This window comes from Drosophila yakuba, chromosome X (assembly GCF_016746365.2).
Source record: "Drosophila yakuba strain Tai18E2 chromosome X, Prin_Dyak_Tai18E2_2.1, whole genome shotgun sequence".
NCBI lineage: Eukaryota > Metazoa > Arthropoda > Insecta > Diptera > Drosophilidae > Drosophila > Drosophila yakuba.
In genome coordinates, this window is record NC_052526.2 from 19,173,689 (window position 1) to 19,198,965 (window position 25,277).

The 25,277-nt window shown below is 39.2% G+C and overlaps 2 protein-coding genes across 4 annotated transcripts in view; both read left to right on the forward strand.

The window, feature by feature from the left end:
- LOC6525980 overlaps positions 1 to 16,185 on the forward strand; it is a 46,539-nt gene extending 30,354 nt beyond the window's left edge. For both annotated transcript variants that reach the window (XM_002101763.3, XM_039372511.1), the window contains exons 5-9: positions 8,714 to 8,858; positions 9,157 to 9,294; positions 13,656 to 13,915; positions 14,115 to 14,207; positions 15,651 to 16,185. In XM_002101763.3, the coding sequence (XP_002101799.2) occupies positions 8,714 to 8,858; positions 9,157 to 9,294; positions 13,656 to 13,915; positions 14,115 to 14,207; positions 15,651 to 15,755 (741 nt within the window). In that variant the 3' untranslated portion in view covers positions 15,756 to 16,185. The remainder of the gene's footprint in view (positions 1 to 8,713; positions 8,859 to 9,156; positions 9,295 to 13,655; positions 13,916 to 14,114; positions 14,208 to 15,650) is intronic.
- Positions 16,186 to 20,998: 4,813 nt separating this feature from the next.
- Positions 20,999 to 22,875, forward strand: LOC6525983. 2 transcript variants are annotated; one of them, XM_002101765.3, is made up of 3 exons: positions 20,999 to 21,339; positions 21,391 to 21,549; positions 22,237 to 22,875. In XM_002101765.3, exons 1-3 carry the CDS (start codon positions 21,037 to 21,039, stop codon positions 22,705 to 22,707), a joined length of 933 nt encoding a protein of 310 aa, XP_002101801.2. In that variant the 5' UTR covers positions 20,999 to 21,036; the 3' UTR covers positions 22,708 to 22,875. The 2 variants fall into 2 exon arrangements, with proteins under 2 accessions (XP_002101801.2, XP_015046567.1); XM_015191081.2 differs by having other exon boundaries at positions 20,999 to 21,346; positions 21,402 to 21,549; positions 22,237 to 22,483.
- Positions 22,876 to 25,277: the final 2,402 nt, after the last annotated feature.

Below are 25,277 nucleotides of genomic sequence, written 5' to 3' on the forward strand. Positions count from 1 at the left end.
TTTTTTTTTAAGGACACTATTGAGGTTTTTCGGTCAGCACTCCAGTTCATACACTATACACTATACACTATACGTTCTATATATGGCATACAAGGTTGCGGTCTAAAAACGGCGCCAACACGATCAACATCGTGCAACTTTAGCTCGATCGAATTGCGAAAAATCGTCTTCGATTACACGGCCACAGACCAGACCATATATGCATACACATAAGTACTCGTATATCGCATATATAAATCGGACAGCAACAAACATGAGACAAAGCCAGAGAAAGGGGAGTGGGACATTGGGAATCATTTTGTTTTGGCATTGCAAGCTCAATGGGCATTTGATAAGTAGCGCAATATCGATTACACTAGGCAACAAAGGGTGAAGTGCAATGAATCAACCAATTTGTGAGTCACAATGAAACGGAAATGAATTGCAGCACCGCCTTAAGGATACATTGTTTTTTTCATGACTATATCGCATCATAAAACCTAATTTATGACTCATTTGTTATTCATTTAATATAGTGTAAAAGAAATTGATATTAACAAATTTTAAAAGAGCTCAAATTTATATTTTTGTTATATGTTTTAAATAATTAATAATATTTGTGGCACTTCAAACATACAAAACTCCTGTAGGTTAGTGTCTAATATGACTTACTTGCCCGTTTTGTTTAGCTTGTTGCGTTTGCTGAACTGATTGCTATTTCTATATATCTTTGTTACTTTTCATCTTTTTTTCTCGCTGCTTTGGTATAACATTGCATTGAAAATTATGCCACTTAAGTTCAATTTACCTTTTAGCTAAACAAAAAATAAGAAACAAAGCAAAGAACTGGCCGAACGCAGCTGCAAATGTTGTCGGCTGTTGCAACTTGGATAATTGAAATCACTGTTGCAGATGCACTGAGCAAAAGTTTCTACTTTACTGATAATATATATTAAAAAATGATTTATTAGAAAGCACAGACATCTAATTAACTAGATATATACAAACATACTACAAACATGAAATACCGATTTGTTTTTCCATGATTTGCAATGTTTTTTGTTCTGTGCAGAGTGGTTGTTGCTGCCATAGCTGTTGCCACATAGTTAAGTTGTTTTGGCCGCGTCGTCGCACTGTCTGACAAAGTTAAAGCGGCAAATCGGTGGTGCTGCATATATGGGGGTGTTTGGTGGCTGGCAGGGGGTGGGTTGTTGGTTGGTAATGGTAGCAAAGGTGGCAGGAAGGGAGTGGAAGCAGGAGAGATAAAGTGCAACCTGGCGCGACCAACTGGCTGGCCAAATGCCGAGCTGCTCTCTGACCAACCGAGCCGGTTTCGGCGACCATGAGACAACACACAAATGCATAAGACAAACACTAACGCACCCGGACTTTTGGACTCTTGGACACTCGGACACCACTTAATGCCGCATCTGGACCAGGTCCGTAGCACCACTACCACCAATAGCTCCACCTCCGAACACCATTGCCAACCCCTTGAAGCCACCAAACAACATGTGTGCCTGTTGCATTATTTGATTAAAAAGTTTGGCGCCCAGACCGCCGACATCGAGTTTACGTTTGGTTTTATGGCCCTGCCTTTTTCTGCAGTTGGGAAAGTTGAAGGTGTCTCGGAACTTGAGTTTCCTCCATGATCCGATTCCGCTGGCTCCATTTGGGCAATCTTAATGCCGAGCTGTGTCCCCGCGAGTGGGTTTAATTAACCTGATGGGCTGTGGCATAAAAGCAGATGCATCTACATATCTATCTCTCCCGCTGGGAAGATCGCGCATATATACATATGTGCAGATATATGTACATATATACATATGTATTTCTACCTCTCGGGTGCTGTGGCGAGACATCTGCCACACGAGTGGGTTGGCTGTGGCATTCAGTTTGCCAGTTAAGTGCAAAATTGGGGTCGTCATCTTCAGAGTTGCAATGCGAAAGAGATGGGTGGTTATATGTACGCACACAATTGTGGCTGGGATTGTAGCATGTCCTATGGGTATTTAAATCCTAACAGGAATTTGAACAAGAAACTTGAACTTATAAAAAATAACTAAGTGTTTGACAAAGAAGTTAAAGAGATCTGCAAAAATGTAAATAGTAAAGGCAAAAGAAATGAAACAACATATGCTACGTTACGTTGCACTGAAAATATAGCAAAGTAAAAAAAATGTAACTAGAATTATTATTTCAAAATTGGTATTGGTTTAACTGTTGCATTTGAACTAGTTTAGATTTAAGTCATTTCGAAATGCATACTACTAACTCCACGACCGCAGGTGTACTTTTACGACAACGAGAGTGAGACGGCTGTCATCGCAGTCGTTGCATGTGTAATTTGCTGAATTTTTAATTATGACACAGAGCACAGCACGAAACAGACAGACAGATAGAGATACGGATCCAAATCCGAAAGGTAGAAGCACCGGGAGGATTGCGGATCGCGGAGTGGGAATGGGAATGCCAATGGGCATGGGGATGTGGATGTGGATGTTTGTGTTTGTGGATTGCAGGTTAATCTGCCGTGTTGCATGTTGCATTTGCCAGTTGGCAACTTATCTAACTGTCAAGCGGGTCTCTCAAAGTCGCCTTAAGCTCCATGTCGCTGCTGCTCCCTGGCTCCCTGGCTCCCGGATGCCAAATCAATGTGTCGTGGCATGGGTTAAGGCAGCAAAGAGGGTTAAGGCTTACAGATATTGCCAGATTAGATGCGGTATTCGGCATTTATTACTGAAGCAATCGGAGCAGGGAAAGCTTCATGTGCTGAATTATGGTTGCACTGTGTTTTTACTTTGTAAGTCGCTAAACCTACGGAAAAAAGCTGCTTATAAATCGCCTTGAAAACAAGCGAAAACAGAAGGGTTTGTAAAATAATTGCATGAATTTAAAATACATCAGTTCAAGCAACAGCAATAGTTATTCAATTTAAAGCTATAAAATAATCACAGTATCAATTGAAATGTCTACTTTGAAATGCAGTTTATAGATTGTATTTTTAGCTGAATACGAGTGCAACCATTTGAATATCAATAAATATGCATTTGCCTCCATTTGCTGCTCTTTATTTGTATTATTCTGTTAGTGAAACTCTTTAAATCCATTTTGCAAATTTAAATCGATGCAGAAAATATTCGCAAATGCGAAATTTAAATATTGAAAATTTATGAATGTGTGTTAAAGCATTTTCCATATTTTTCATTTCCTATATTTTTGATACATATGTATATTTTACACACTTTAATAGTACTTTTTGTTGACTATTTTGGTTTTTATTTTTAGTCAATTTCCCAGTGGCACTTGCCATTGATGTCTGTCTGTCCGTCTGACTGCCTGTCAATGACAATTCAATGTGGTTGCCGCGTGCGGCTTTTATTGTACGGTATTAGTGTGCGACTTGCAGTGGCACTTGCGATTCGTGAATGCATTTTGGCCATTGATTGAAATTGACCAATTCGCTGTGGTGGCGCTAATGCAACAACAGCAGCCACAGCCGCAGCAGACTAGCATTTTTCCATTTTTCGATGTTTTTATGTTGTTGCTGTTTTTTTTTTTTTTTTTGAACGTAGAAAAGCTTTTCCAATTTGTTGACAATGACAACAAAGAAAGTGACATCAATGTCAGCTGCAGTTGTCACCCTTTCGGACCGAGTTTTCAATGTTTTTTCCCATTTTTTTTTTTTTCAATTTTTTTTTTTCACTTTATGCAACCTGCACAGACTCCATTTTTAAGCCGCCAAAATCAAACGAACAAAAGAGACGCAAGTGAACAAAGAGCCGGCAAACAATAAACCAGGCAACAAGTAAACTCCGTTCCTCGTTAACCGAGATCGTTTTTTATGCATTTATTAATTGCGAACGTCCGCAAAGCCAATTAACTTGGCCAAGGACCATTTTCATTTTCGCTGCATACTCTCGGGCAGCTGGGGAAAAATAAAACGCAGCCAGCGACAGAGTAACAAGATAAATGCGAAGAGGTTTACCTGCAGTAAAAAGGTGAAATAGTTCGCGCCAACGCTGCGTATGAGTAATGCGGCAAACTGGAGTGGAGCAGAACCTCGCTTACTAGTGATTTACATAGCACTTATTTACCATTTTATTTATCATGTTGCTAAAATTACGTATTCGGCAAAGAAAACTGCCTGTTGCAACTGGTTCCTTCGTTTCTATTACATTTGTTTCTTCTCACTTCATTTTCATAATCAGTTCAACACTTTAATAACTACTTTAGGTTAGTAATGCTCCTATACTTGTTTTCAATGATGGCCACAATTGGAAATCATTGCGTAATATTATTATAACCTCTCGTTCTTTCTATTTTCCACCCTCTGACTTTTTGGCGAGAAATGGAAACTAATTTCATGTAATTGAAATTTCATTGAAATTTTTTGCTCTGCTGTTTAGTTTCGGGTTTTGCGGTTGTACTTTTAGTGGTAACTACGGCCACGACCACGGCCACGCCCATCGCTCTCAATTTCCGCCCCTTTTGTCCCACGTTTTTGAGGCAATAAGTGGAACGCCATTAAATAGACCGCAATTTTATTAGTTTCTGCTGCTGTTGCATCAAAACAAAGGCAAAAAAGTAAACTAGCAGGCATAGTAATTTTCAAAAGCTTTGGCATTATGATCCCATTCGAATTTTCAAAACGCAAACAGCACAAAATTAGGTATTTCGGTTTTGGTTTACGATGTAAATACGACCAAATAGCAAAAAATAAAACCGTAAACTGTTTCAACAATATCATTCTGTCAAAAGATTGCGAAATGGGCCAATATTATTAAATGAGCCAAAATGAAAACACAGAAAATCCAGGCCACTAAAAATACGCCTTATATTTCAAAATTTTACGAGCCGCAACTGAATTGTAATTTTCATTTCACTTTGAACAAGAAGAAATTTGCCCACAACTTTTTGCTTCGTACATGTTTTCATTTCAAGCCAATTGAGTGTGACAATAATTTTGAATTTATACTCATGGACATATTTATGAATTCGAATATTTTCATACCCAACCGTAATCCGTAAATAATAATTCCATCAATTTCAATTGAATTTTCTTCTGCCAGCAGCTGGTCTTTCCTCCCCGTTTCATACATACATTCTCGAAATATATTTAACAAAAAAGTTTAGTCCCATGTGAGTCTTTTTTATTTTAGGGGAAGTTTAGAAAAGTGGTGTGCGAGGGAGTAAGCTATTGATTCAATTTTCCAAAACGGAGTTTATGGGTCTCTCCTGCCATCTCTGTCTAATTTTGAATAGCTCTCTTTTTTGCAAAACATGTAAATTACAATTCATACAGCGGTTGTCAACAGTTTGTGTACTTTGTGTCTTTAAATATTCCTATTTTTTCTGTCGCATGTTAAAGTCAAGAAATCCCAGGTTTTTGCTGCTTTATTTCTCTGCTTGCAATATATTTTAGCTGTTTTTACTTCGTATGCATAGAACTTTGACCCATTTTTCAAGTTTACTGCCTTCCGCTCACTCGTTTAAGTGGCCTTGTCCTTGTGTTTTAAGCATGATTTACATGCTGGCCAAAACAAAAACTTTTAATGGCCAAGAGTGGCAGGATGACAACACGAATGTCGGCCGAATCGGTACAAGTTGGCCAGCATTTATGTATACTTTTGATTGTTATGTGTTTGTAATGTTGTAATGTTTATGCCATTATATAATAAAAGTCTATATATACAAGAATATAGATTAGGAAATATCATTAACATTCTTCTCTAAACATATTCAATCGTTTTTCCTATTATTATTTACAGTAATATTATATTTATTGTTTGGTTTTTCATGGTTAACTTTGTGTTGAACTTTTTGAATAAAAACACTCAACTTCTAGTTGATGGCTAGAATAAGTTCTGTCTCTTTCTCTTTAGTTTTGATTTCTCTAATCGTCATTGTTGCTGCAATTGCCACTCTCTAAAGTTAAAGTTATTTCTTTTCTCTGCTGGAGATTTTCCTTAAAACCATACGCCCAACAATGAGGGGGTGGGTTAAAAAAGTTTTTCGGCCAAGAAAAAATTATTATTTACATTGCCGACCCGCAGAGAGGCAGCCAATATTTTTTGAACAATTATTTGACTCAACTTGAGATCCCCACGGGACATAACCGAAAAAAAAAGAAGAAAGTCAAGGGTTAAGGCGACAAACTTTAAACGGAAAAAAGTGGTGGGACCATTTGGAAATAAAATTATAAGTATATGAGTATTTTCAGCAACGAGAAGCGATGGCCGAATGAAATTATTAAAAAGTTGCATATTTACGATGACCGAAAAGACCAGGAGTAGATGTAGAAGTTTTCACCAACCCCAGGAAGTGGGTTTTTGACATGACCGGCCCTCAACGTTTTTCGGGTGGTTTATTTGGTTTAAGACGCACATGGCAAAGTTTCCTTCTTTTGGCTGCGAGCAAAGTTGCTGTCAAGAGGAGAAACTTGGCTTTGACTTTTGGTTTTATGTACGAGAAATGGGCAAAAAATAAAGGAATTATTTTAGTCAGCTTAAGGAGCAAGTTAAGTGAAAGAGAGCCGGAGACAGACGTTTTAATTTAATTTAAAAGGGGGCTTAGTCTTTTACGAGTCTTTTCCTTTTTTATTAAAATAGTATATCCATATTTGTTGATTGATATATAGTTATATACATATGTGTGAACAATGCGCCGGAAAAGTTTGATTAACTCAATCGAATACAGGCGAAAAATTGTGGCCATTACGCAAATGGTCATGAAAATTAGTCAAATATAATGACAGTTGTTTGTTCTTTAAAGGTTAATTGCCAGATTGAGCGATTGTTGAACAATTCTTTTCAATTCCGCTGAAAGGTCTAACCTTTCGGTCCTTAATGCTGTTTTCCATTGTGTGTGTATTTTTGCTTGAGCTCTCGACTTCCCCACCCAACTTTCCGCCCCCAATTTAAGTTTCACTTTCGTGTGCTTGCTTGTGATATTATCGCCTAACAAGCGGAAAATGGCAAGCCAAGGATGGAAAAGTGTGGAGAGGAGTGGAAAATGGGGTGCGGAAGGAAGGAGGGACCTTCTCAAGTTGACAACGACAAAACGCAGAGCAATTTAGATATTGATTTAGATAGCGTCTGGCAAATATGTTTCCCCCTTGAACGAGAACAATATTGGGAAAACAGAAAGGACACACTTACGTTTTTCACCGATTTTTTCCCCATCGATAAGGTAACTTGTAATTGGTAATTTTGCCATGATTAGTATGCAACAATTTTGTATTATTGCTTTTAAATTAGCAGCCAATATTAGCCCATTTAAAAAAACAGTGTTAAAGCTGCAAACTCAAAACTCATTAAAGCCAACCTTAAAATACCAAACGTCACTTCAATTATTATTAATTTATTATTGTGCCTGTTGGCTATCAGCAATGTTAAAAATATGATTAAATTAGTGAAAAAATTAAGTGTCTTTTTGAAACAGTTCAGCAACTTGTAAAGCGGAAAATTTAACAAGGTGTATAGGGTATATAAGTTGGAAGTTGGAAAGAAGTTTAATGAAGCTAATAGTTAAATAAATCATTATGTATAACCATTTTATAAATGGAGCCAAACTAACATGCTGTGTAATGAATGTAATGAGTTATGATTAAAGGAAATGTAGTTCAAGGTATTTTCAAGTCGAACCTTCCATTAAACTGAAAGCTACCATTATTAATTTAACTGGAGAGATTGCTGGTCATAAACCGATTTGATTTAATCAACAACAAAAAGCAAATAGTAATAACTGCAAACGGTTTTGTTGCTCATAAATCAAATTGTTAAATTGTTGTTAAAAAAGCGCTTACACTGTATTTGCCCTTTCGCTGCTCAGTGAATAAATTAAACAAACAGAATATTTATTTACTTTGTTAGTGCAATAATTGCCGGCATAAACAAAAACTTAACAGTAAATTGAGTAGTAATAAAAGGAAAATTCCGATAGAAAAGATCAATTAACAAGGATTTTCCCAAAGACCAAATAAAAGAAGCTAATAATGAGGTGAAAATAATAAAATAGAGTAATTAACATGGAATGAGAATTTTGGTTCAATATTAAAGGATTCTCCAAAAAGCAGACTTTAATATTTGAAGGCAGTTAAGCGCTATGAAAATCGACGTAGAGTCGGTGGCGTATACGCTATATTACCTCAATGCGGCAGAAATCAACGAAATGCCTTCAATTCCGGTGTTGCACCATTGCCAAAGATTTTTATTCGTCTGCCAGTCACTCCATTTGCCCTACACTCTCCACCTTTCTTCTTTTCTTGCCTTTTCATCTGCTGCTTTCTTCTCCCAGAAGAGCAGCTGCTGTCTTCTTGACTAATTTGTATGTGCATATTAAATTAGTCGGGCGAGGCAAAAGTGTCGCGCTAGGCATTAGTTTACACCCTCCTTCAACCCCTCAGCCCCAAAATGGCTAACACCTATACGACTCCCCACACACACGCACACAAACACACACACACACACACACACACACAGCTGTTTCAATCTGTTGGCTTTCATTATTTAATTGCCACTCTTGGTAAATTTGTACGGCACACGAGGCGTATGCGCAATGCGGCTGGGAAATAATCAAATTTTGATGGAAATCTAAATGCATCCGAGTGAAATGTAGGCAGTTCTTGGTCTACTCTTAAATGCCATGTATATTTAAGTGATTTTATCAGTCTAAAATGTGTATTTAAATTTGTTTCCCTTGTTGTATTTTTTGTTTCTTTTTTTTTTTGTAGCAACAATCGCTGAGCGACACAAGTGCCGCCAGCAGTGGCAAAGGCTCCAAATTCTTATTGCGTAAGCGTAAATCAAAGAAGACAACCGCAGCAGCCGCAGCAACAACGGAGGCCGCAACAACGGCCAAAAAGGAAGACAAAAAGGGTAAGTTGCCTGCCAGCTGGGGAAAATTTCGTTACCTTCTCTTTAAGCTGAGTTTATAACAGTTTAATCGAAATGAAATAACACTTTATTGAAATTTAAGATACTTTATGGCATTTCATTTTAATCATTACATACATTTCATCACAAGCATTTTAATATAATGTTATAAGTCTGCAACAACCCAATTATCCTTAGATCTCTAAACAAGTGATTCTTAATCGTTCGCAAGAAAGTGTTATGTTTCGATTAAAGTATTCAAATTACATAATTGCTTAATTGTTTATAACTTTACCAACAGCTATTGCCCAGCCGCAGCCCTCGATCAAGTGCGTCCTGGTGGGCGATGGAGCCGTGGGCAAGACGAATCTGATCCTATCGTATCTGGAGAATCGCTTCAATCCGGAGCACATACCCACAGCGTCAGACATTTATAATGGTGAGTTCAGCAGCACAGGTGTGGCAGTCGCGTTGACGGCGTTCTTCAACAGGTTCCTCGATTCCGAGGACCTCCATAACTTATACCCCTGGTTTTTTTTTTTTTTTTTATGGCCCAACCTTTGCGGCCTTGGTTTCGATTAACGGAGATTCAAGAATTCGGGTTGGATTGGGCTCTTGCGCTCGGTGCTCGCTGCTCCCTGCCAGCTGCTCGGCACGTATATGAATTTTTCATTCTGTTGAAAAGCAATTTGTGAAATCTTTACCGAACTTTCCGTTTTCCGTGTGAAGGATGTGCCAACTGGATGGGCGGATGTTGGATCTGAATTTTTGGTTCGCTGCCGCCGGCAGTTTCTGGCTCAAAAGTTACAATTTTTCCGATGCCGACTTTCACTGCTTCCGCATTTGGCTAGTGTGTGTGTGTGTGTGTGTTTTGCGCTATTCACGAATTTTAATGAACGGAAAATTGAAATTTGCGGTTATTCAAACAGAAGCACAGAATGGATGAAAACTTGACTTTGGTATTTTTTTTTTTTTTTTTTTTTTTTTTGAGTGCTCGTTTCTGCCTCTTTCCATGAACAATTGATTGAATTATGCTTAGCCCATAGCTGATACCCCAATACCACAGTCCCCCGTTGGCCCTTAACCCTTAATCATCGTGTCTGGCACTAGAGACTGCCGGCAGCCAGTTTAACCCCTCACTGGGCGCCAGGGGGCTGATTTTAATAAAATTTTGCATGAATTTGCACTTCTCAGCTCGCTCGCTGGCTTCGGGGCCAAAAATTGTGTTGCCTGCCAGTCTGTCAGTCAGACAGTTGGTGTTGTGCCCGTGTGTGCTTCCGAGAAGAGGAGGATGAGGACGAGTCCTGGCCAAATTCGCCCTGCAGATAATCGGGGAATAATTCAACAGATTCAACTAGGTGGAGAACAGCGCGTTGCAGGCAAGTTGTGTGCCTTTATTTGGGTTTTTGGCCAAATTTGTACTTCCCTCTTTAGTAGCTTTTAAAGAAGGTTTTTTTTAGCTGGTGTCTACTTAATTTTTAAATGGATTACTACTACAAGGGACTAATAGCAAATCAAAAGCTATTTAGAACATTTCTTATTTTAAGTGTAGTGATATTTACAAGGCGGGTTCTTGGATGCCCTGCGAATTGAATCGCATTTTGTTGCGATTGAGGGAATCGCGTTTAGATGAGTTTGAAACATTTTATTTAGACAGAAAGTGACAGAGATATAAATTGTTTCCCTTTTCTCTTTTTTTTTTGTATTTAGCCAGGGGTCGGCTACACCAGCTGCTTTTGTCCCGCTATCGTTTGTTAGAAATAAAATTACGCATACGCCGCGTTGTCCCCCACTTTTTAGCCAGGCTTTTCTAGCAACAATTGGCCTCGGTCTGCGAATGCCTGGCATTGCTTGCTCTGAACTTTTCATGGAATTTTCCCCTCCCTTCCTGCAGCTTTTCCTGCCAGTCCTCCGTTTTCCTACAGAATGTGCACTTGTGTTGCCATCTTTTTTCTTGTAAATTTCACTGGAGGCCAAGACTTTGACATAGTTCGGCCAATGGGCATAAGTTTTGGAACTAATTAAGGCAGGAGCTGGGCTAATTCACTGGCACTAAGTGCGTCAAATTGTTGAATTTATTATGCAATCCGCTTTTTATTATTATGCTAAGGAGACACGGAAAGTCTTGATCGCTAATTAACTGAGTGATTGTGCAATATACGTACGAGTATGTATATCCCTCAGTCTGCGACTCAATTAGGTGTCAATAAGGTTGACTCAGCAGGAAAGAAGCGGCAAAAAGGCAGCTGAGCTGACTTACTTCTCACAATTACACAATTGCACACACACTTGCGCACACACTTGCACACACCAACACAGTTGTTGTGGGTGTGGGTGTGGGTGTGGGCGGATGGCTTTTCCTTAACCGCTAACGATGTTCGCCTTTTGTGCCGACCTTCGCCATTGTCTGATTCTCCTTTTCCCCCAAGATTCTCTTAGAGAATTCCTCCTGCTCACTTCACTTCACTTCACCTCACTTCACTTCACTTCACTTCAGTTGAGTTCACTGTTTTTGTTCTCGCTCGCGTAAAGCGATTTTCAGCTGAGCTGGCAAACAATTTCCCTTTTGTGAAAAGGAAAAGGGAATGGCATTGAATGCGCCTTGTGTACTCGTATTCCGGCATTGATTTCCACTTTTACACTTTTTGGCAGCTGAAATGGCCAAGAAATATACGGGTTACTAATAAAGCAACAATGAGATGGTTCAAGGAAATTGCACAATGAAACGCGAGAAAAGTGATTGGGAATTTTACTTCTATTTCGGACAGTTGAATTGGACTAACCGAAAACGAGAAGATTAGGTAGGGAAAGGGGAATTGAAAAGAAGCAGTACAGATTTCTCCACCATTCTTCAAAATATTCTTCAAATAATTATTAAGTAGACTAGAAAACTCTGGAAAATTTAGCAGCAAACTAAAGAACTAACGAAAATGCATCTTTTCAATGTTGTAAGACCCATGGTCCACACAATAATTTCCTCAAATGAAATGGGTTGCATGTTTTTTTTTTAGCTGAGCTCTATTAAACGGAAAGTGGTATGAGTTTTAGGCCAGAGATGAAGTCACATCAACGTCATGCTTTCTCGTTGCCCCCAAAATGTATTCATGAATATCATACGTTGCACAAATTAAATTTATTTTACATGAGCCATGGGTCTGGCGACCTTCGCTGCTGCACCTGCTGAATACCTACAACCTGCAACCTGCAGCCTGCTCCTACTACGTGCTGCATGTTGCATGCTGCATGCGGCAGGCAGGCTGATTAAAAATCCCCGAGCAGCGGAGCTGGGCAACTTTATTTACGCAGGCCAAACAGCCAGTGTAGGAGGATCAGAAGGCGGGGGAGGACAGGGGCGGGGCGGGGTGCATAGAATGAAAGGTTGCCATGATTAACTTTTAGATAGGACATGGTCACAGTCCGGGGGTTGTTGCACGTAGAACGTAGAATGTAGGCGAACGCGAGTTCAAATTTGCTTCGCGGGGCATGCAAAAAAGCAAATCAAGCTAAAACGAAGCCCCAGCACACTGCTAATAATTTCAGGGCAATTGTCACAGAGGTAATCAATTAATGATAGGAATGTAGAGAGATATTCTTATATAGAGAATTTTAATATTTTCGTTTAATTTGGTTTTTTAAATCTTTAAGTCCCAGAAAGCGTTAGTAACTTAAATACAAATAATATATACAAAATGAAATATAATAATGAAGCAACTCTTAATTTCTGATAGTGTAAGCTCTGTAAACAGCGCTTACCCTTCGTCACTCTCCTGAGCATCATTCAAATCATTTTCGCCTGCGTTTAAATATGAATGTTCTTTGCACACATGGGAGGTGGCGGTAAAGTGGGTGGAAAATGGCAGGAGTTTCCCAGCACAGCGCTTTACTAATTCACTTGCTAGCTTGCCTTCATTGTTGATGCCCCACGCCACCATTTTCCCCTTTTCCAGCTTAGTTCCAGCGGCGGTGGCAGAAATGACATCAATGCAATGTTGGATGTAATTAAACAGATGTTATTACTGAGCAGCAAAAGCGGTAAATTTCGCAAACATGTACTATATGCTAAAAAAACACGAATGTTCATTAACTGGGAATGAAGCCAAATGTTCAGGATAAAAACGAATTTTTCACAGATTTAATAGGAAAGTTTGAAAAATCCTTGTTATTTTCCCAACAAAATTCCCAACATGAAAATGGTTAGTTGCATTTATTATAGGCAAGACTATAGCTAAGAACTGGAAATGGAGAACTGAATGAGTTGCCAAATTTTCTGGCATCCACAACATTCCCAGTACGTCTGTGTGTGTGCTTTTCTTTTTTATTTAAAATATCTACCTGTGCTACCTAGCTACCTGTGTAGTGTCACTGTGGGTGTCCACTACTGTGGTGTGTGTGCAAGTGGGTGGGTGTGTGTTTGTGTGTGCCATGTGCTATGCCAAAAATTTGCACTTGCGTTGAGGAGACAACAAAAGGATTGGGTAAAGCATTTTAAATTAAATTAAATTCCGACAGCAAAATGCAATCACAAAGTGCGAGCAGAGAAAGGGCTCAGAGTGAGAGTAATTTACATATTTTGCAATTAAATTGCACCGAAATCAGGCCAAAGTGAGCCCACGCACCCGCTCACAAATCAATTGATTGATTCTTTTGTAACTGAAATGGTTATATAAATACATACACATACTATGTTGGTAGGAAATGCAATAATATTGCAAACAATACAAAGAAACTGATAAGCAAACTTAGCATTGTTCAAAGACATTCACTCACCAATCAATTTCGATTTTTTTTTCCCTTCCACAGCCGATGTCAATGTAAACGAGAGTCCGGTGCACCTGACCATATGTGATACCGCTGGCCAGGACACGTTGGATCCGTTGAGGGAGCTCTGCTATCCGGACAGCGATGTTTTCCTGCTCTGCTTTTCGGTGGTGAAGCCGGAAACATTTCGGGCCATCAAGGCCAAATGGGCACCGAAATTCGCCAAGACCAAGGCCGCCCTCATTTTGGTTGGCACCCAGGCCGATCTTCGCACCAGCCCCAATGTCCTTAACAAACTGCAGGTGAGTTTAACAGCAGAATTCATCAGAATTTAGTAGAATTCTTCGTTATGAACGCTGATTTATTAATGCCATCTGCTGCCGGAGGGCGAGTGTATCATTATTTATCTGGCTGCGATTCAAATATTTATGAAATTCTGATTTGATTTCATCTGGCCGGAAGCTAACTTGATTTTCTCCTTTTCCGCATCTCGTTTGGCAGACAAATGGCGAGAAAGCAATTTCATATGCTGACGCCTGGGATTTGGCAACAACAATTGGCGCAAAATACATTGAGACTTCGTCAGCCACACAGGTGAGTTGGTTGGTTAGTTAGTAAAATGCCAAAAGAAAATGCCAAGAAATCGTAATGAAAATTATCATAAAAATTGTGATAAAATGTGTCCTAAAGGAGTACGTCATATTAATTAAAGGCAAACGGCAGACAAGTCATTGCTCCGCGACTACGACTTCACGGCGGCTGTGTCGTGTAAACACTTGAAAAGAGTAATGTAGCACTCGTTTGGGGAAAGTGTATGTGATAACAGATACCCTATAATAGTAAACAAGAACTCTCGAAAGCAGAAAGAATTTATTAATTTACCAATATACAGCAATAGCTTTTGTTGTAGCCAATAGCTTATAATTATACCTCTAAAGTCTATTATTTGAATGTAACTCTATTAGGGAGCATACCCATAATGACTATAAAGAATAATACGGCGAGAGAAGCCTCCTGGCAAAAGGAAAATAAAAAAACACCGCCAGGCTTAATTCCGCAGCCAAAGGAGGCGTCCTCCTATGGGAGGCAGTTCGTCCTGGTCCTGGTCGGCTTTTATCCTTTTGAGTCGCCTTGTCGCACTGCACAAACACACGTACACACAATAATCATAATTGTGCGGTTGCTAAGAGAGACAGAAGGAGAGGGAGAGAGAGAGAAAGAGAGAGAGGGAGATATAGAGAGAGAGAGATAGGAAGAGAGAGAGAGAGAGAGATAGGAAGAGAGAGATGGTCGGGGGAATCCGCTTGTTTGCCCCAACACTTCCGACTGAATGCAGTCGCTCCTGTCAGCCGTGCATTGCACTCTGCGTGGATTTCCCCGAAGGTAACCGCTACTGCCACGCCCCCCTGTTAACACGCCGCCCACCGCCGAGGGGAGGGGCGGGGATTCACAAAAGGAGGCGACAACGAAGATGAAGCGATTGCAACAAATTATAAAGCACTTGCCACCACCAACCAGATGAGGATGGCGATAACGATGATGATGATGTCGACGATGATGGTGACAATTTGTTGTGCTAAGTGCTTCGCTAGTTGCGGCAAAATAAGACAGCATATATATGGAAGAAACCGAGATTAAGTTGCGCTGCCGTCGGCGAGAGGAACTGTTCAGCATTTTCGTTGAAAAAATAAGCCGATCCTCAGAGGCTCAGAATGGGTCTCCCAGAAGTTATCAGTTTGTCAATCAAAAGATAAATTATATTTTGTGAAGGACTTGCCTAAATGGTAAATGCTAGACTGCCATAAACTAAAAATGAGCAAAAAGTAAGCGCAGAGGTAGTTTTTAAATAAACAAACTAGTAAATAAATGCACAAACAGTTAGTTCATTTAGGGGAAAATATCTCATTTGCCGCATATCCAGCCAGACAATACAAGTAATTAGTGAAGCAAACAAAAAAAAAGGCAGAGAAACTTTATTTGCGTGGCATTATTGATTTAATTGAGCAGTGATTAATAACCACATTATTTCGTTCGCAGGACAAAGTCAAGGATGTGTTCGACACAGCCATTTGGGAAGGACTTGTGCCCACCACCCTGCCGCCCACTCCCTCTTTTTGGAGAAAACTCTTCTGCCTGGCCTGAAACTCGATGGAAACTCAACTCAATGCACGATTTATTAATTTTTTGATTAGTTACATTTAACAAGTATTTATGTTAAAGAGTTTTTTTTAGAGATTTTCGTTTAGCAGTGCTTGCACACAGACTGATCTACACATAAACTAAAATAATCTACTATACATATAAAAAAAATATTGTTTAATGCCGAAACGAAGATGTTTTCATGATAGATTTTAAACTCTTGCGCGTCATTATGTTCGTGGTTTTCTCTCATCATTATTACTCAATTTTTTTTTTTTTTGCTTAATTTTAGCCTTACACTATTTAAAGCCTATTATCGCCCAGAATCCACAACTATGTTATATCATTCCATCCATTTATAAGCATTACGTTTTAAGCAAATATTTCAAATATTGTATATCGAAGGCAGCATTAAATATAGAAGTGAAACATATCCACCAGACCGTTTTTTTTTCTAAATTGAATTGTTTCCATTATTCGGAAATATGGCATTAGGCCATAAGTGCTGGCGCAAAAAAATAATAATAAAAACAAGAAGGGCATTACGAGGGGTTGGATTCGAGAGCAGAATCAACAAAAACAACATTAGCGTTTCAGCGAACTCCTGATTCTCGACTTTTCCAAGTCGACACACACACACACACACATATAGTCAGCGCACCCACACACGCACAACCTGCAAGGGCACACATTTACATGCAAGAGCATCTGGATGAAAAGTTGATAGGAAAACTGAAGGAAAAACATGTGAAGTTTGCATACCACGTATGACGACATGGGAAAAACTATAGATGTTGCAAGAGACCTTTTGGGAAATTGAAATATTTATTTTGAATATATATAAATGGTAATGTGTGAAATGGAATTACAAAAATGTAAGTTAGCAAAAATCTATCAAAATGAAAATACATTATTTTACATAAAACAATAAAATCAAAGTAAAGTTTAAATAAAAAAAAGAAAGAAAATTATTTAATAATAAATAACTGCTAATAAACTAAAAAAACTAATAATAAATAACCTTTTTTATAAACCCTTAAATCAAAAACAGTGAATTCATCTAATTCAGCGTGAAAGTAGGCAACAAATTCTATCAACATTTTTACTATTTTTACTTCACTCAAGACAGAGGCCATCAAGTGCCTCGCTGATGCTGATGTCCTGATTGTACAAAAACATTTTACTTTAAGCAGGGCAAAAAGTGCACTTTTCATGGCAATGGAGGTGGAGGTCAGCAGGGGTTAAACAGCACAAGTAGGAGCAGCAGTAATAACCAAACTGAACCGAGCACAACTGACGGGCGGCAAGTGCAGTGTAAACATTTTCACATTGTCTGCCAAAAATCTGCCGAGCAAACAGTTAATGTGCCTGTCGACAGCAGCAGCAGCAGCAGCAGCAGAAGCAGCAGCAACAACAGTAGCAACAGCAGCAACATCAGTGGCAACATGCCGCAAGTGGCCGCAGTAACATGCAACAGTTCGGTTTTTGCGTAGCACATAAAACTTGGAGATTCGGCAAGACGGCATTGCAGAGGCCCAAACAACAAAAAATCATAATAAATCAATAGCAGGACGAAGGAAACTTGGCCATGTCATGCTCGTAAATTTATGGCTACTTACAAGCGCACAAGCAATAAATACACAATTTATTAGACAAATATTTTGGGGGCAAGAAATTACGTATACGTATGTTGCTAATGATGCATATCTCCACTTGGTCAAATGAGACCATGCCTGGATGTGTGTGTGTGTGTGTGTGCTTTCGTGCTCGTCCTGTCCAGATGTCACTTCATTTTGAAGGCGTCCTATGAAATATTGAGTAGATCACAAGGACTTGGGGCATGCCAATCGATTTGGGCCAAATTTCTATCCACTTACGATTAGTCCTGCGGCGCTCGAGTCGAAATTCAATTCAAGTTTCATAATGAAAAATGTGTCTGTGCAACTGTTGAATGGGTTTTCCCCCTTTCTCCCTTTCGCCCGTTTTCGCATTTCTCCATCTTATTTCGATTTTTGTGTTATTTTTCGTTGCTTTGTTTGGTACGTGCCAATAAAGGGCCGTCCTGGAGTTGGGGGCACGCGGCTATTTATGTGGGTCATTCACGCGCACGGGATGTGGACCGCATCCGTGGCCCTTGCGCCCTGCCTTACTTACGTATGTGTGTGTAATTTACTTAGGAAAAGATACAGCAACGGATACGGATACATGTGGCACAGATACGCGGCTGGCAGACACGCCACTTGAACCCCTGATTGCGCCCGGTGACGGTCGCTGGGTTGCTTGGTCGGCAAGTCTTCGTATGTAAACTGATACCCTGTAGAAAGTAATAATAGTGCCTAGCACACGACACTTGGACACTCAAGAAACCTAATAGCAAACATTTAAACGCTGAAAACTAAAACAACTTTTAGAGCTACCACATTTCAAAATACGATTTAAATTAGTCATTAAATTAGTTAAGAATCTGCAACAGAATTTGTATAATTTATTAAAAGTAATTAAAGTAAAACACCGGGTATTTTGGCTTTGACTAATCCGGATTCCACGCTTTCTTGGCCGTTTTCTAACCGCCATTGTTCCCCGCGGCAAGTTGAGAGCTCTTGCGATGAGGCTAAAACTTATAATCATGGCATCATCAACAAAATTATCGTTTTGCCACAGACGGCACCGGCACACACACACACACACACACACACGCACACAAACACATGTGATGGGAAGTGGAGGTCCTGCACAGATACACTCGCCATTTAAGAGCATAAAAGCGAGACGTGCTCGAAATGTGAATTACTCGTGCCCCAAAACCCTCCCAAAAAAAAATCACACACACTGTTGCACTTAGCGTGGTTGAGTGTGTGTGTGTGTGTGTGTGTGCGAGTTGATTTTGCTCTTTGGCTCCATTTTGGCTCATAACTTTAACTATTTTACACGAACCCAAAGCACATTTACTCGACTTTTTCCTTTGTTTTCCCTCTATGTTTTTCTTGCCCTTATTTAGTCGCTTTAGCGCTCAGCTATTCTTTTTTTTTTTATATATTTTTTTTGGTTGAAGAAATTTGCGGATGAGGGTAGAGTTTTGTGGATCTGGCACCTTCAATATCTTTTCCTTCACTTCTCTCTGTTTTTTTCTCTTTTGGCAAATTAACAAGCCAGCAGGCAGGAGGGTGTGAGAAAAGGCGTCAGCAGCAGTTTCAGCTTCCCTTTTAAACATTGATTTCCTGGCGCCTAGGCACACGGTCTTTACACTGCGAACAATTTTGATTCGTTGCTAGTAATATTCATAATATATTTCCAACTGCCATCATGTTTGATTGTTTGTATGTTTTGATTAACAAACATGTACACGTAAAGTAAATATTTTTCTTAGTTGTACAAATGTAATTGCAGCATCGAAGAAATCGCAATTCGCACGGACGCATTTTCTCGCAGGAGCAAACAACAAATAGAGATATATATGTATGAATATACGTAAATATATATATAAAAGTGAAAGAGGCGGATTATATGGAGGTGGTGAAAGCGTGATGAAAGGTGGGCGGTGAAGGAGAAGATACGACTGCTCCATTCAGCAGCTGTGAACGGTGAAAACCTTTTTGGCGCTAATTGCAATTACACGAAATATTATTTGCACACATTTCCAGCCAAAGCCGCAATCAGTGCGACAGAGAGGGCGCCACTGGAGAGAAAGAGATGGCCATAGGCCATAGGTCTGTGTGAGAATAAGCTAACAGTTTAATCAGTTGAACGAATGCGAAATCCCAAAACCCAAAGACCCCGAAATGAAGGCCAATCGTCGGGATCATCAATTAAGTAGTGCTCTTAATTTAAATGTGGCAATTTAATTAACCTAATAGACTGCCCGGCATACATTTTGAATAAATAATTCAAATTCTAAATAACTAATTCATGATTTGCCTTTTATTTCCGCAATAGCTGACCTTTAGAATGCATAAATAGACCAAGTGCCAACAATGCCAGGCTGCAGGATAATCAAATGCGAACCCTTCACAGATTTGTTTGCGCGTCTCATCCATTTATTTGCGCAGCCAAGTCAGCACCTGATACGCGACGTAGTCCCCATCACATTCAATTGCAGTTGCCATTCACAATTGTCTGGCATGTTGGCCGATAAGCCCACGCCATGGCACTTCAGCCCCTTAACCCCCTAACACCCTAACCCCTTGACCCCTATTCAATCCCCCTGCCCCCTTGGACCCACACACGGCGTGCAATAAATCAAACATCAAAGCGATGAGCCAACTTGAAATGGACTGCAAATTTATGCAGCGACAGCTCTCAGTGCCCCGATCCCAAAAAAAAACCCGATTCCCATTTGAATGGCAGATGGCGGAACAACAGGAGTAAGCAAAAAAAAAAAAATAAACCCTGGCACAACCTGGAATTCATAAACAATATTAAAGCCAAGCAAACACGAAAATTTAATATCAGAAAAGCTGAGGAATTTTTTAACAAATGTTAGTCTAAGCTATATAAAATATGCCCTTTTTTTTTTTTTGAACAAACTAAAGCGATGTTTTTAGCCAATCCAGATATGTCAGTTATCCATATGCAAATGCAAGTTTTCATTATAAGTTCTCGTATACCTGTTTAGTTTATTTGCGCCTGCATACTATTTACATGCATGCGATAAAGTTGATTAAATGCAAAGTGGCATGCAGAATTTTATTCCCATTTTTCCTCTCAGCCTGTCGTCGGAAAATATTGAAAAACTTGAGGGGAAAACAGAAAAAAACAAAAAAAAAAGAAACGGGGGATACGCAAACACGAATACATTGTGAAAAACTCTATGAAAGAAATGTTGCTTCACATCATTCCATGCAACTAGTTATATTTTGGACTTGAAACATTAAGAGATACTTGTAAATATGAGAACCAAATTAGAGAAAGTTGTTATTTTTTATAAAAATTATTTAAGTGTTTAATATACTTACACATTTTTATTGCCAGTGCAAGCGGTCAGCAGCACATATTGCAAAAGTTATGAACAGGAAATGAAACGGAAGCTGACAATATTCTCCAACGACGATGAAGGTGATTCATCTAGACCATTTCCATACCAAACTCTTTTTTTCGACCAACTGTGGATTTCTCTATGATTGTGAGTGACTCGTTGATATTGCTGGCAGCTGGTTAATTGGCCGAGAATGTTTCGCTATCAACGACAACTGTTTTTGGCCCAGCTCCGTATGACACATGGTTTATTATCGTTGCAAAGGAATAAAAGCCATCGTAGGGCAAAACTTACCAAACAGAAGGGTTTGTCATGGCCGAAGAGAAGCATCGCATGCTGTTCCAAGGCCAGGATCCCAGTCAGGATCTGCCGAAACAGCGACCAATGTCCTTGTCGCCATCGGAGCCGCCCACCTACGATGATGCAATGCAAACGTCTGCGATTCTGGATAGTTTGGACCACCACACCGGCCGTCGAAGAACCTTTTTCGCGGAACCCCAACATCTGAGATCCAAGGTGGAGGAGATGCCGATGCCCCAAATCGAGGACGAGGAGAGCGTGCAATCGGTTGGATTATCGGAGCACAATCACACTGAGCATCTTGCCATGCCAACTGTGAGAAGTAACTATGAACTCACACCGATTCCATTGCATATTTCGCAATAGTATATTGCCAGATTTCTTTATCCTGAGTCCGCAACCCAAACTGGGCAGCCAGGCGACGGACATCGTGTGCCCAGCTTGTGGTCAACGGGGAGTAACCCGATTGAAGAGGTCACCAAATGCTCGGACCAACCTGTGGGCCCTCTGCCTGTGCACTTTTGGGTGAGTACGGTATTTAAATTACTTAGTTTGAAAAGTTCCCTCTTTAACTAACATTGAAATTGGTTGTTGATAAAGAGATTATAATTAAGTTCCAAGTACCTAACACTAAGTATGAACAAAATGATGAGCCAATGTATGTGAGTAAGCTTTCAAGGGACGTATGAATAATTGAAATTATATAAAGTATCTTTATGTAAATAACATTATGTTGGTAAAGAGATTATATTTAAGTTTCAAGTACCTTACACTGTAAGTATCTTTATGTAAATAACATGTTATGTTGATAAAGAGATTATAATTAAGTTCCAAGTACCTAACACTAAGTATGAACAAAATGATGAGCCAATGTATGTGAGTAAGCTTTCAAGGGACGTATGAATAATTGAAATTATATAAAGTATCTTTATGTAAATAACATGTTATGTTGGCAAAGAGATTATAATTAAGTTTCAAGTACCCTACACTTAATATGAACAAAATGATGAGCCAACGAATGTGTGTATGAATCGCATGATTTAGTGAAACTATATAAATTACCTTTATGTAAAGTCCATAAAGTCCATTAAAGTTGATAAAGAGATTATAATTAAGTTCCAAGTACCTTACACTATAAGTATCTTTATGTCGATAACATAACATACCTAGAACTTCGAAGTACTCATATCCTTGTATAAATTTCTTTTTGAGTTGGTGCTGCTGCGCTTGCCTGTGTCCGTATTTATGGAATGGCTGCCGGACAACGAATCATTACTGCTCCGCCTGCGAGATCTTCCTGGGCGCACATTATCCGAGGAGCTGCTGCTGCCGGCGGCGACGGCGGTAGTCCGGATATATCCTGCAGTATCGCAGCCGGGGAATCCGGCCGCTAATTGTGAATGTTGTCTGTGTGTGCGAATAAAGCTGAGTGGGCGGCACGCGCTTCTGACCACAAGGACTCGGCGCTTATTCGCTTGTAATGAGGAACACAGTGCCGGGCGCGGCCGGAAATTGTGCGCCGTCAAATCGAATTTGCCTACCTATGCCCATCCGCCATCGTCCATCGTCCTTCGTCCTTTGTCCATCGCACATCGCACATCGCCCTCAAAACGCAATCCATCCACCAACAGTCATACACCATTTCCATTACCATTGCCATGCCCCGCCCGGTTGCCCAAATGATGCATAACTGGCCCAAACAAATGGCCTCATCATCACTCCGTTCCGCACATCCTGCCACCGAAAGCGGGTTGTTCTGCACGCTGCTCATCATTTGATACCCTGCAAAAAAAGGGCATTCGATTTAGATAGAGTTACTAATATATAATATTGAAACAAATAAACATTTGTCTAAGAAATTATTCTGAAAGTGAACTGTTGTTTAAAAGGGCAAACAAGAGTAAACAAATATGTTTGAATGATAAAATTATTTGTATACCCCGAATGGAGAAGGGTGTCCCAGAATTTGTACCATCAGCAGTTGTTTGGCTTCTAGTTGCGCTTTTTGTTTTCGATGCAAAGCGCGGCTTTGTTCAATTTTTGGACCGCAATTGGCCAGCGGCGGCAGCAAATTCAATTAGCGCCCCGTGGGTTGCAGCCTTCAGTGCAACATGGCCTTCTTACTGAAAGCCAACTATGGATGGATTGACTAGGCCAGCACCGAGAAACAAAAGCAGAGCAGAGCGCAACAATTAGTCGGGTCGCTGCCGCAACAACAATTATGGCCAAAAGAGCATTATGGCCGAGCGGTGAAATAATGTGGAAGTTACAGCTCAATCGCATCAAGCATACGCCCCTTTGTCCAGGCATCAGTTTATTGCTGCTGCTGCTGCTGCTGATGCTGATGCTGTCGTAATAACAATGATAGTCAAAGCAATAATAATCATACATATAATAATACGTAATGAGACAACAATGAAAATGAGGTGCCAACGGCAGTCCTTCGCAATAAGTTGGCCACTTTAATTAGATTAGCTGCTGCTGCTGGCTGGCCCTTAATGTCAACCGTAAACAATGCGCATCATTATGTAATATCAAATTCGTATATATAAAAGCGCGTGCTATAATTGATGATTTTCTTTAAGTATATATATGTAATTTTGCTTATCTCGCAAATAATAATTCATATTTGGCGACATTGAAAATTTAGATCTATTTACAATACTTTTTTATGCTCATCGCATACCCAATCGAATTTGCGTTTATCATTAATTAAACTAATATTATTCAATAATAATGAATATTGGATGCTTTCGCAGTCCATCGATTGATTTAATTATTCCCAACGACAGATATTCCCTACTATTTTTTCCAGTAATGCCGCCTTTCCTGGCATTGCAGAAAAATTCTGAATTTTTAAGCTGGGATATTTACGGATATTTGCGCGTCGTCGATGAGTCGTTAACGCAGCTGCAGATGCAGATGCAGATAGAGATACAAATACATTTACAGATACAGCTACAGATACAGATACAGATACAGATACATTTACAGATACAGATACAGATACAGATACATTTACAGATACAGCTACATATGCAGACGCCCAAACTCCCAGAAGGGGCGAGCGGTAATCAAATTACCACACAGCCGCGCAAATCAACTGCAAAATGTTTTAATTAAGAGAGGAAGAAAAAGAGGCGCGGGTTGTTGCCGGATACCAAATACTGAATACGAATACGAATGGGGCAAATTGCGAAATTGCAATTGCAATTGCGAGGCAAATCGAACGCACTGGATCCGGCAACAACGGCAACAGTTAAGCCCAGCAGCAACATCAGTGTCCGCCCGTAATCGTGGCCCAAATGGCAGCAGCAACAGCAACAGTAACAGTTACGGTAGTGGCCATCATGTCCAACTGCTCTTGATCCGCAGGGCCACAGGTCACAGGTCACACTGCTGCAACAGTTGCTGCTGCTGCTTAAACTAGCAACAAGATGCAACAACGCCAAAAGCGACAAGTGCAGCAGCTGCACACAACAATGCAACTCCCATTTTGACAAGCCGTCGTTTTTGATGCTCTTGAAGTATTAGGGCTTCAAAGAAATCAAAAACTGTCAGCAACAAATTGAAATACTATTTTAAAAAAATAAGGAAAAAAATTCAAATAAATTGATAAAGCAAAATAAGGCTTAATATAAAATATGGTACAAGCTGCATCTAAATTTGTATTAATTTTATTTGTATTTGAAAGTATAATTAAATGTTAAATGCTATTTATTTATTTGCTATTTATTGATTTATTTTTAACATTTTATTTAAATACTTACATAAATGGTATATTTCTTTTATTTTAACTTTTCAATAGATATTTTATATAGATAGATATTTTTTAGATACTTAAATAAATGGTATATTTCTTTTATTTCAACTTTTCAATAGATAGATAGATAGATATTATTTAGATACTTAAATAAATGAAAAATATATATCTTTTATTTCAACTTTTCAATAGATAGATAGATATTTTTTAGATACTTAAATAAATGGTATATTTCTTTTATTCCAACTTTTCAATAGATATTTTATATAGATAGATATTTTTTAGATACTTAAATAAATGGTATATTTATTTTATTTCAACTTTTCAATTGATAGATAGATATTTTTTAGATACTTATATGGTATATTTCTTTTATTTCAACTTTTCAATTGATAGATAGATATTTTTTAGATACTTAAATAAATGGTATACTTCTTTTATTCCAACTTTTCAATAGATATTTTATATAGATAGATATTTTTTAGATACT